This window comes from Anolis sagrei, chromosome 1, assembly GCF_037176765.1.
Source record: "Anolis sagrei isolate rAnoSag1 chromosome 1, rAnoSag1.mat, whole genome shotgun sequence".
Taxonomy (NCBI): Eukaryota; Metazoa; Chordata; class Lepidosauria; order Squamata; family Dactyloidae; genus Anolis; species Anolis sagrei.
This window is the reverse complement of record NC_090021.1, coordinates 76895736-76908448: the sequence shown is the minus strand read 5'-3', so window position 1 is coordinate 76908448 and position 12713 is coordinate 76895736. Positions and strand designations below refer to the sequence as shown.

At 42.5% G+C, this 12713-nt stretch overlaps 1 protein-coding gene across 6 annotated transcripts in view; it reads left to right on the top strand.

Moving 5' to 3' along the window:
• The window catches only part of ADGRG6 (adhesion G protein-coupled receptor G6), a 117975-nt gene that overhangs the window by 46185 nt on the left and 59077 nt on the right, over window positions 1–12713 (top strand). For all 6 annotated transcript variants that reach the window (XM_060753479.2, XM_067466326.1, XM_060753478.2 and 3 more), the window contains exons 3-4: window positions 268–609; window positions 2345–2968. In XM_060753479.2, coding sequence (XP_060609462.1) covers window positions 268–609; window positions 2345–2968 — 966 coding nt within the window. The remainder of the gene's footprint in view (window positions 1–267; window positions 610–2344; window positions 2969–12713) is intronic.

Sequence of the window (12713 nt, the reverse complement as noted above, 5' to 3'; positions counted from 1 at the left end):
TCCAAGGTCATGTGGCCGGAATGACTACATGGAGCACCGTTATGCTAATGGAGCTTTAGAGTACCTCGTTCTGTTCCAAGATCTATTCAGTATTAAACATGTCCAAAATTCAGTCTGGCAACCATAGAGAATGGACCAAATACTCTTAGTCGTATTAGACATATAAATAAAATACCATGACAATGCATTGGTTTTTTTTTCAAATTTATCTTAGCTTTGCTGACCATCTCTCTCTGTCTCTCTCTCTCTCGTTTGTTTATTCCACAGCTTCCAGATGCTCTGACTGTCGCATGGTACTCTCCAACCCCACAGGAATTTTTACCTCACCCTGTTTTCCTAATAATTATCCCAACAGTCAAGCATGCAAATGGACCATCAGGGCTCCTTCTGGATTCATAATTCAAATTACCTTTGTTGATTTTGAGATTGAAGAAGCTCCCAACTGCATTTATGATTTCCTAAAATTGCACACAGGAGAAAAAGAAGTCACATTGTGTGGTATAACTGCCAGAGGTTTATCGTTTAATTCATCTGGGAATGAAATGATTGTATCTTTTACCAGTGACTTTAGCATCCAGAAGAGAGGCTTCAATGCCAGTTATACCCGAGGTAAGTGTATGTAAAACTATCCTTTCTTAATATGCCTTCAGAATGCATTTCAGAAATGTTTCTTCAGGGTTGGGGCTTGAAGATATGTGCCTGTGCAGACAAAAAGAGAAGCCAGGTTTTGATATACTTATAAGCTGAATAATTCAAACCAGTTACATAGGTGTCCTCTTATCATTTTAGTAGAGCTAATCTGCTTTAAGGAACTGGAGTAACCAAGCAGGTAAGAGACTGGGGGTTTGGTTCAAATCTCTACTCTGTCATTTGATCACTATAAGGAGTGTAGTCAAGCAGTGACTCAGCTTTCTCCTATCCCCTCCATAAATAGATTAAAACACTGATTTACAGTTTATGGAATTACAGGATGAATGAGCAGAATTCTACCTGCCCAAGCAGTAAATCAGTTTCCTACACTCCATTTGAACCTTGATAATCCCCATGGGAAATAAGTGGTTATGATGTTCAAAAGAATGCTTGAAAGGCCCATCAAATCTCTCCTGTCTTCAGTAAACTCCACCTGCTATTCTGTTCTGACCCACTAGGTACATATTCTTTTTAGTGGGCCAGGATAAGATAGTGCTTGCATTAAAAAAAAATCATGTAGCTAAACACGTGATTTTTTTTAAAGACAGGCACTCAGAAGACAGATGTACTGTCTTCTGAGTGGATTGATTGCCTGTGTGAGACTTCCAGTTTTTGCAAACACATAGGCTAGCATTCTGTTACTGACATATGCGACTCACACCTATATATGTCTTTTTAGTCATTGCAGAGATAGGCATTGACCTACACCTTGGTTCACCTTGCACTATGTCCCAAATGACATCATCCATCAGAGACTGTGGAGAATCTCAGAAAATTGCAGAGATAGGTGCTCTCAGTCTGTATCTGACCACGGAGACATTGTGAAAGGCATCTCCTATCCCCTGTGCTCTCTACTAGGAATGTTATGGCCATTTTGATGTGCCATCACAAAACAACAGTGAGTCCTGGGATGGTACATAGTGAGCCATAATACTGAATGAAAAGTTTGAAAGTTAATTAACAGTAACTAACTATAGTAACTAGAGAATAAAACTTCAGTGAACTCAATAAATTGTCATTGGCCAAAGCCCAGTGGTTTACCTCTTTCTATTTGGAACTAGAACTTGATTCCCTCCAGGTGGTTTTTTAATTCTTTGGAGCAGGTTTTCAGAATGCACAGAGGGCAACAAACTTGAAAGATGTCACTGGTTCAAGTAATAGCAGTGAGTTCCAGCAAATGTGCAGCATTGGTTTCTAGTCATTATGTAAATACAATTATTGGCTCCTATGTAGGGTTATTTTGTGAGGAAATATGATCAGGTTTATTCAATTAAAATTCAAAGGCTAGAAAGCAAAGGGCTTTCATTTGCTAAACAATATAGTAAAGGTTCTCTCTGCAAAGTTGGAAAAAGTTCCCCATTAATTTCTCTAGTCTAGTTCAATACTAATAAGCACAACAAACCCTTGGAGATAATATGTAAGAAAAGAAAATGTTGTTTCATAGAACTAGTCTACTGTTTTACAGATAGTTAGAAATACCAATGCAGGTTTATAAATGACTTATTGAAGTTCTCTGGGAGAAAAGCCCATGGATTATTTATAAAATATCATTGCCACCCTAGCATATACTTAATCTGACGTATTTTCCACATACTTTTAAAGTGAGAAAATGGCACATTAATTAAAGTTAAATTATACCCTGTTTATATTCCAGTTGCTGTGGCCTTGAGGAATCAAAAGGTTATCATTCCACAGTTCCAGGATACTGATACTGTGTCTCTCGCTAATTCCATCCAAGTTCCAGAACTCAACCAATTCACACTGTGCTTTGAAGCAACTGAAAACAATGGTAGTAGCCATGATTGGAAGGCTTTCTCCTATTGTGATTCTTCCTCTACAGAATTCTTCAGCTTCGGAAAAACAAAAGGGGGGCACTTTATATTTATCTCAGACACAGAATGTATGCTAAATGATGCGCTTGATACCAATCCAGATGGAGACTTCTTCACTGAAACATTTGAACAGCTTTGCATTGTATGGGATAGTTACTCTGGCACTATTGGTGTGAATGTCAAGCATACATATAAAACAATATTCTGTTCAGATTCTTATGGAAAAGTCATTCCTGCTAATGGAAAGTTGGTTTTGGGCTCTGATAGAAAGGATATAAACCCTCTCAATGGAGATATTTATAATTTCCGCCTTTGGAATTTCACAATGAACTCCCAAGTACTCTCTAACCTCAGCTGTGATGTGAAAGGCAATATTATAGACTGGGAAACTGACTTTTGGAGTATCCCAACATCAGCACTTAAAGCAGAAAACAACCTGAGTTGCGGTAAGCTTCTTTTATTACATTTTCCCTCCCTGATGAGCTAAGCATCCCACAGAGCAACCTCACCTTTTCTAGTGTGTTATGAAGTACTCTATCCATAAGGTCCATATGTTGCTTTTAGCTATGTTTGTTCTTTTTATGAGTTGCATTGAGTTAGATTGGGCTCAAGCATTTCAGTGGTTCACTGAAAAGGAGTGTTTTAGTGCTTTTTCATTGTATGGTGCAATGTAGAATCAATATAAAATATTAAGAAATTACAATAATTCCTCTCTCTAGATTCATGTATTTAAACAAAGCACAATAATAGGGCTGTTTGTTATAAGACACACTTTGAACTTGCCCTATATAAGATTTCCAAGTATCCCATGTTTTACAAAATGGCCTTTATTTTAGGGGCAGAAAATTAATATTTTTTATATTGAATGGGACAATATACATTTAGACCTTTAAGAAAGGAAAAGAGAAAACAAATACTGTATGTCTGAATTTTACAATTGCAGAGATTGTAATACTACCTTTTCCACACTCTTGTGCTTTAAATCTACCGAATATTTTCTCCTAAGCCCCAAGCCAACCAAAATGGGGGAGAAGGTATTTATTTATTGTGTCAGAAGCAGACCGAACAGTTGCATTGCATTTTTAACAAACAAACAAACAGACAAAATACAAAGTTTGCAAGCTTGGTAGTTGATTAAATGACCTTTGACCAGTAGCTGGCCACTTGGAGTGCCTCTGGTGTTGCTTTTAACAAGGAATCTGGATTTACAATATTAAATGTGAACAAGGGGAGAAGTTAGTAAAGTACCATCTCTCTTTGCCATACATATTGGAAACACCTTCTTATATTTAGGAAAATAATTTGGGGTAGATTAAGTTAGGAGGCTGCAGTTGTCACATAGTGATGACATGAGTTTTTATGGGAAAGCTGAGATTTATAATTTCAACATGTGAGTTTATAGAATCCTGTAGAATCCCAGAATTGGAAGGCATCCCAGTTGGCTGTTAGTGCAGGAATCCACAGCTGTAGTGCGTTCATTTTGTATTGCATTTTGTTACTCCAACTCCAGCTATATATTGCACAATGCGGAAAGCTGCTGAAAAACTTAACAAAACTTTTCTGAGGGCTGAAATATTTTTTCCAACAAATTAAAATATTTGGGAGTTTTGTAATGAATGGGGGAAGCCCCTTGAAATCAGGTTGGGATGTTGTTCTGCATATGAATTTGAGTTGTTGGAGTTTATTACTTGATTTTATTGAGCATTCTTGGCCAAATATTTTTGTAGAAAATCTTTTCTCCAGTTCTATACTATGTAAATAAAATTATGAAAGGAACCATTTTTAGTGGAAATCTAACCAAATCTGAGGTTAGTTTGGATTTTAAATCATAGTTGTCAAGCATTTTTATATGATTAGTATATGTTCAGTTTTAATACGTATTAAAATGCTCTTGTGGTTTTAATATGCACAACTAGATGTACATGAAGACATAAATATCTGAATGATGTAACTTGTGTTGAAGAGAATGTAGACGACATAGTATTTTTAGAGAGGAAAATGTGACTAACAATTTTTGTTTGATATTTGGACAAAACAACATGTTAACATCTGTTTTCTTATTATCAACCTGAATTTTGATTATCCATTATTACTGCAGAAGATTTGACAGTTCTGTATAATAAACAACAGTGAGTACTGAGAATAAGTTAAACGAAGAGTATGCAATATAAAATTTGTGTTTATGACAAAAGCTAGTCACAGTCAAATTATTGCATCTTTTTCCCCAGTTCTGCTCTTGGTAAGATGCCAAACTTTACCTGCAAAGTTCAAAAACAGCCATGTTTGTGTGGAGTATGAATATGCAAAGGGATCTTATAGAACCTTTGAAGTTAACTGAGATAATGAAATTGTAAAATAAACCTTTTGTACACTTGAGGTGCAAAGTGGTAGAATGAATACCACTTTGACTGACATGGCTCAGTGCTATGGAATAGCAGGCAGGCCTGTAGTGAGGGGGGGGGGGGGTTAGGGGTTCAATCCCCCCCCAAATGTTTCAGATTTTTTTTAAAAAAAACTGGTTTACTCATGAATTTTAACTGGTTAACCAAATCTCCATGCTAAGTCTATGAGATGCAAAAAATTAAGAGTCCCTCCAGAACTGCAAGCAATATCTCAAGCAAATATTGGCAATTTATTCACACTGTCATTACTTGCAGCAATAGCCGATGTAGTTGTTCTGGTACAGCTGTACCAGGAGCTCCAACTTTATTTGCTTTATATTAAATGTTTGCTTGCAGTCCTAGGTTTCAGGGACTCTGCAGATAGGTGGCTTCTTTGGTTGCAGTCATAGGGCAAGTCACCTGTCCATCATAAATTTTGGTCCCGCCCCTTGCTCAGGGCAATTGGGAAGGGAGCCATTTTTAGTTAGTCTCAGCAAGGTTTATTTATTTATTTACTTTACTTGTATACTGCAGTTTCTCAGCCCAACAGGCGACTCAACGCAGTTTACAACAAGGATAAGAATCAATCAACGATATACAATTTAAAACCATAAAAGCATAATATACAATATTGACACAACAATAGACAACACAATGCATCTCATAACTAGAGTCGTGATCCAATCCGTCGTCCAAATTTCCATTCCTGTAATCATCACATTCATTGCACTGTTTAACTGAATGCCCGTTCAAACATCCAAGTTTTTAATCTTCTTCGGAACACCATTAGCGAGGGGGCTGATCTTACCTCCATAGGAAGGGCGTTCCACAGCCGGGGGGCCACCACAGAAAAGGCCCTGTCTCTCGTCCCCGCCAACCGCACCTGTGAAGCAGGCGGGATAGAGAGCAGGGCCTCCCCAGAAGATCTTAGGGTCCTGGCGGGCTGATAGGCAGAGATACGGATCAAAGCGACTTTGTCTGCGAAGAACTGAGCAAAGGCTTCACAGCAAGCTGCCGAGTCATCAGGGCACCCATCCTGCGTGATGGGTTTTAAAAGGCCTCTGACAACTCGGAACAGTTCAGCCGGACGGTTCTTTGCAGACGCAATAGTGGCCACAAATAAAGTCTTCTTTGCGGCTTTTATTGCCGCGGCATATGCCCTTAGAAAGGACACAAACCATGTTCAATTTGGCTCGCTCGGATCCGAACGCCACACGCTCTCTAGTTCCCTCTTCCTTCGCTTCAACGCTGCCAGCTCCTCAGTGAATCAAGGGGCTGGTTTAGCTCGGCTACTTGAGAGGGGACGTTCTGGAGCGAATGTGTCTATTGCCCTAGCCATCTCCCCATTCCAGAGAGCGACCAGAGCATCAACAGGATCACCAACCGAGGTGGCGGGGAATTCCCCAAGAGCCATCAGGAATCCATCTGGATCCATAAGCCTCCTGGGGCGGACCAGCTTAATGGGTCCTCCACCTCTGCAGAGGTTGGGGGGTGCAGTGAGTCTAAAACTGACCAGGTGGTTGTCGGTCCATGGCAACGGAGAGATGGACAACTCCTCAACACTGCTACCTTCCTCCCATCCCTGGCAGAAAGCCAAGTCCAATGTGTGTCCTGCACTGTGGGTGGGGCCAGATACCTGTTGGGACAGCCCCATGGTTGCCATGGTAGACATGAAGTCCTGAGCCGCTCCTGATAGAGCGGCCTTGGCATGGACATTGAAGTCCCCCAGCACAAGCAGCCATTTGGACTCCAATGCCAGGTCCGAGACCACCCCCGCTAGCTCAGGCAGGGAGACTGTAGTGCAGCGAGGTGGATGGTACACTAACAGAATCCCTATTATGTCCCGGTCACCCACCCTCAGGTGGACGCATTCAAAATTTGTTGACTGCGGGATGGGGCCCCTGGTCAGAGGGATGGAATCTCTATAGACCACTGCAACCCCGTCTCCCCGCCCTCCGGATCTCGGTTGGTGCTGCACAGAGAAACCTGGTGGGCAAAGCTGGGTTAAATTCACACCTCCAGCTTCATCCAGCCATGTCTCTGTGATGCACGCCAGATCTGCCCGTTCATCCAGGATTAAATCCTGGATGAAAGCTTTTTTTGCCATTGACAGATCTGGCGTTCAACAGTACTACCTTCAATTCAGAGGGATCGCCATCCTGGTTACACCAACTTACCACATCAGGAGACCGATTTGGGATTATTAATGTTGATACACGAACCCTAGGCCGAATTAAAGGTCTCCCTTTCCCATATCTCCCCCTCCCCACCTCGACTTCTATGGGGGCTCCTCAGCTGACGGAACACCCTCCCTCCTCCATGCCGCAATCAACATCCATGACTTCAACCCATGCTTCACTGCTGATTATTTGATTTGTTGCAGGTTCAATTCGCCATGGTTTTTCCTTCCATTCGTTTCTTACCCCGACTATGCTATTTCCGGAGCTCTCTAGTCCGCTCCACTCCTTATCTATACCACAGTCAGTTAGCAGAAGGGTTAACAAGTACCAGTACCAGGGAATAGATAACAGCATGGGTGATAGATGTTGAAAAACTGTCAATAAAACACTGTCAATAAACTTTACCCAGAGATCTTAAAGTGCAAGCATGTAATTATATCAACCTTACAGATGGTAAAAATGTTATTAAAGTGCAGTAGACTTATCACATTGAGTCTAAAGTGCTAGAATAAAGTGCGTCATGGAGGAACTACTACTTCAAGTGCTAGAGGACCAATCCCTAACTTAAAGTGCTGAAGCTGGGAAAGTTGGCGGACCAATTCAGTGCAACGGTAATAAGTTAAAGTGCTGGTAAATTAAAGTGCTGGAGTTATGGAAATTAGCAGCACCATTCAGAATGTTGGTAAAGATTATTATTGCATACAATTACAGGACAATGGACGACAAAAAGAATCAATGGATGGTTGTTCTTGGTCTTAGACCTTCCGGGGATAAGATTAATGTCTTCGGTGATGGTCTTCGGCACAGGCGGACAACACGATGGTAAGGACGGACAACACAGATGGTCAACACAGCAATTTGGTCATCACAAACGGTCGACACTTGTGGATGGTTAGATGGATTTAATCCGGGAGATGGTAGAGACGATGAATAGTGTCCCAGGGATGGCGGGTGGTCAGATGTTGATTGTGAGGATGATAGTACACAACCTGGGGAATAGACTCTGTCTCGGGCGGCCACCAATAATTAGATGGAAACAGCAAGGCGGCCCTTATTCCCCAACCGACCCCCTCAGCCGCAGGAAAATTGGCAGAGGTCTGGCGCCCAGATGGAGAAGGCTACAGCCACCGATGGTAGGGACCGCTGCCGCGGTGTGCAGCCGAGCTATGGCGGGGTGTGGTGCCTGACTGGAAGGAACTGGAGCCACCGCTGGGAGAGGCCGCCGACCAGCCGGCAAAGGCCGCAGCCGCCAATGGAGGACCCCGCCGACGCGGAGGAGCGCTGGAAACCGCCAAGCCCAGACGGAAAAACGCCGACGCCGAGAATCGAAACCGAAACCAGGCAAGCCTTGGCCGGGAGATAGGGAGCCAGCCGAGAAACAAAACCGAAAACAAGCCAGCCCCGGCCGGGAGACAAGGCGAAGCAGCAGCACAGGAGCCAGCCGAGTCAGGAAGGACGAACCCCGGGTCTGGGGCAGACCAGGACAGCAGCAGCAGCAGCACAGGAGAGCGCGAGGCCAAAGCCATGCGGAGCAGAAGTGGATGCAGGCGAAGCAGCGACCGGCAGCCTCCAAACCACCACGCGGCCAGAATGGCAGCGAAGGGCCGGTAAATACTCAGTTACAGTTGTTATTGTAGTTGTTGGAGTTGTTGAAGTCGTTGTTGTAGTTGTTGGAGTTGTTGAAGTTGTTGCAAGTTGCAAGTTGTTGTAGTTGTTGCAATAGAGCCAGTAATGGCGGCCACCCAGTCGCTCTACCTCCCTTCTTATCCAAACCTCCTTCAGCTCTTCCTTCGCCAACGCTCCTCCAGTTTGACTCCCCAAGGCCACCTCCATGACCCTAGTTTGTCAATGGTAAAGGAGCAGGTTTCAAGGGCTCCGGGTGGCAAGGTTTGGCTTGATTAAGTCGGATTTTAAGTTCTTTCCCTTGCAAGCAACCTCTTTCGGACGCTGCCTTCATGCTGCCATGCTCTCCCGGAAGAACTGGCATCTGCAGTAGAAACAACTGATACTAATTCCATTTGATTGCAAGATTTATATATAGGATGTGTGCAAGCTTCCACTGTACAAAAGCTTCAACCCTTAAGACCTTCCGGGGGAGAAAGGTCTTAAGAGTCTCCAAAGAATTTCCAGGAAAACAGCCCTAAAGACCAAAGAACTCCAGCTGGAAAAAATCTACTGCCTTGCTGGTAGGTCAACTCGATGTTTGAGACGCAGTTCGACCTGGTAGCGGAGCCCACATCAGTAAGGGTTAGATTACAGTCAGCCTGGGAGAAGTTAAAAAGGGGATATTCCTTTAAATAAGAAGTTATTGAAGACAGTTGCCTGTTCTTCATGGGAAAGATTAGGAATTCACTAGTTGCCTAAAAGCTTGGAATCATTTGCTTAACTTTACTGAAGACAAGAGAAGTTTCTGTTTGATTGTTCATTAATAAAATACTTTGTTGTACTTCTCAAGCCATCTAAAGACTGTTTGTGGTGGAAACCTCTGAGAACTTCTCTTTAGGCCCCCTGGCTTCCCGCTGGGCAAAAGTTGCACATCCTGTTCTAAAGACAATTATTTACAGGCCCAGCGCGCGACAGAACAGTAGTGATGCAACCAAGTTGGGGTGGGGGATGTTGAATGCTCTCATTAAGGAGGCCAGACTTGGTGGGGGTGGTTGCCAAGGGCGGAGCTGCAGGCTATTGAAGGCTGCTCTGCCCCCTGCGGTGCTCTTTGCTTCAGCGTGAGCTAGGAGACAGGTTTCAACCCCCCCCCCCCCCCCCGTGAAATTTTCAACCCCCTCTGAAAATTTCAACCCCTTCCAAAAAAAATTCTGGCTACGGCCCTGATAGCAGGATCTGTAGTTTTGCAAGGTCTTTAGCTTTCTCTCCCAAGGAGTGCTGTGCCTCACCAGACTACCAGGATTCCATAACATTTACCCCCAAACACACATCTTCTCAACTTCTTTTCAGTACCCCTATTCAAATAAAATACAATTTCTGTTTTAATCAACAAGGACACAGTTATGGTTGTATTATCCCACTTCAGAAATATTTGTATATAGCCTTTAAGAAGCTAAGCAAAAACTGTACAAGATGCATGTGGGAGATTTACTGAACTTCTCATCTTGTTCAGCAAAATAATTCATTTTAAAAGCAACATCTGGAAACAAATGTAATATCACAAATAACAGCACCATGGAGATTTGTCTTGATTGTTAATTTAATTGAAATAATCAAGAAAGACAGACATCACTGCCATTATATTGAACAAACAATCAAAGGAGTACCCTATTTGCATATGAATGTTAATGTCATTATTACACTCCCAGGCTTTGATATTTTTACAAATAGGTACTCATTTTTTCTGGTAAAGTATTTTAATGGACTCTCCGAGCACAATTGTATTAATATGCTGGCAAAGAGAGCAGCCTCTTGGGAGAGCGATGCCCCTTTCCAGAATAATGCACCATTTGTAACTGAATTCCTAGCTGCCTCATTTGCTTTTATTAGAATTGTGTAGACAAAGTCAGTGGCACATCCCATAGGATGGACCAAAATATAACTCATTAATATTGAAGCTCTCTGCACATTAGAAAACTAGTCATGCATTTTCAGATATCTGCTGAAATAAAAAGTAGTTTCCCCAAAATCATGTTCCCAGAGATTTACACTTTAGCTGTATACCCTCAGCTTGTGTTTTAGTTCTTGTATTCCACTGAATTGTGGAAGTTAAAGTTCCAAAACACCTGAAGGGCCAAAGTTTTCCCATGCATGACATACTTACTTACTTACTTAGGTGATCCCTCATAGTCCGAGGATGATGGTCCTCCAAGTTCGGTGTCCTGGCGGTGGGTCCGTAGGTGACTGTGGAGCCCTACATCTTCTTCCACAGTGAGGGCATTGGTTTCCAGGTGAAAGGCAGTCTTGGTCGGGATTAGCTTGACGCGCCTTCCTCTTGGCACGTTTCTCTCGTTCACCCTCCATTCGTGCCTTTTCAAATTCTGCAGCACTGCTGGTCACAGCTGACCTCCAGCTGGAGCGCTCAAGGGCCAGGGCTTCCCAATTCTCAGTGTCTATGCCAGAGTTTTTGAGGTTGGCTTTGAGCCCATCTTTAAATCTCTTTTCCTGCCCACCAACATTCCGTTTTCCATTCTTGAGTTCAGAGTAGAGCAACTGCTTTGGGAGATGGTGGTCGGGCATCCGAACAACATGGCCGGTCCAGTGGAGGATGGTCCAGAGAGTGCTGCAATTCACTGTGTCAAATGACTTTCCAAGGTCAATGAATGCCATGTACAGAGGTTGTTTTTGTTCCCTTCATTTTTCTTGGAGCTGTTGTGCAGTGAAGATCATGTCCACTGTTCCTCTGGAGGGGCAGAAGCTGTCTGGGATTCTGGGAGGGTGTCTTCTGAGAGGGGTAGAAGGCGGTTTGCAAGGATTCTTGCGAGGATTTTCCCAGCGGAGGTTAGAAGGGAGATACCTCGATAGTTTCCGCAGTCTGTTCTTTCCCCTTTTTTGAAGAGGCTGATGATGGTGGCATCCTTGAAATTTGCTGGGATTTTCTCGATCACCCACACTTTTTCTATGAGCTGGTGGAGTTGGTGTGTCAGCTCAGGTCCTCCCTCATAGAGTTGAGTTAATGGATTTATTCTAGTTGAGACAAATGAACAGGATTTTAACCCCTCTTATTAAAATCCCCACTTTTGTCTAGTAAGTGAATGAATCAATCCATCTGAAGTGTGGTCTTTCTCTCTTCCGAATGCCTTCAGCGTTGCTGCTGTTGCTGCTGTGTGCTTTCAAGTAATTTCTGACCTATTGTGACTCTAAAAGTGAACCTAGCACAGGAGTTTTCTGACAAGATTTGTTCAGCATGGGTTTGCCATTGCCTGCCTTTGAGTCTGAGAGAGAATGACTTATTCAATATCACTGCTTCATAGCTTCCCTTCCAAATATTATTCTTATCATTTATTGGTTAAATTTTCTATTTTTTTAATGACTGCACAAGAATGTAAGACATTTTTTCCTGTCACCATCTACTTTTAAGTTATTTAAAACTTCTGTGGTCATTACTTTTGTTTTCTTAATTTATTCAGTGGTCATTTTGCTTTTACTCTTTATTCCTTAACTTTCCAAAGTAGGCATTCCAAGTCTTCCAGTAATTCAATGCCATCTGATGTTTCCTCTTTCAATTTCCATGCCTCCTTCCTTAAAGTCTAATGCTGCATGGTACTATATATGCCCATGTGTAAGTCTAGAATGTTTACTAAAAAAACAGCCCAAAAACTTACGTCTATTTATCCACAAGTCAGTGTAAGTACTATACCTTAACATTAATCAAACAAACAAGGGAGCTATCCTTTTCTCTAGAGTAGAGTGATGAAATGTGAGAACATAGTCTACCCCAGGAGAATCTAAAAGAAGCACTGACCTACTCTATTCTCTCCATTGTGGCTTCACTTCTTGCCTTTTTAAATGCCTGGTTGGAAAAATGGCAGTGATGGTGGCTGTTTGGAGAGAGGTATAAAATGCTCAGTTTGTGGAGATAGTGGCCATAAAAGAGAGAGGTATATGTAGAATGCTTGATTTTTCTTTTAGGTTCTCCCAAGATAGATTAAGTTCTCACCTTTAATCACTCTACTCAGAGAAGGGGA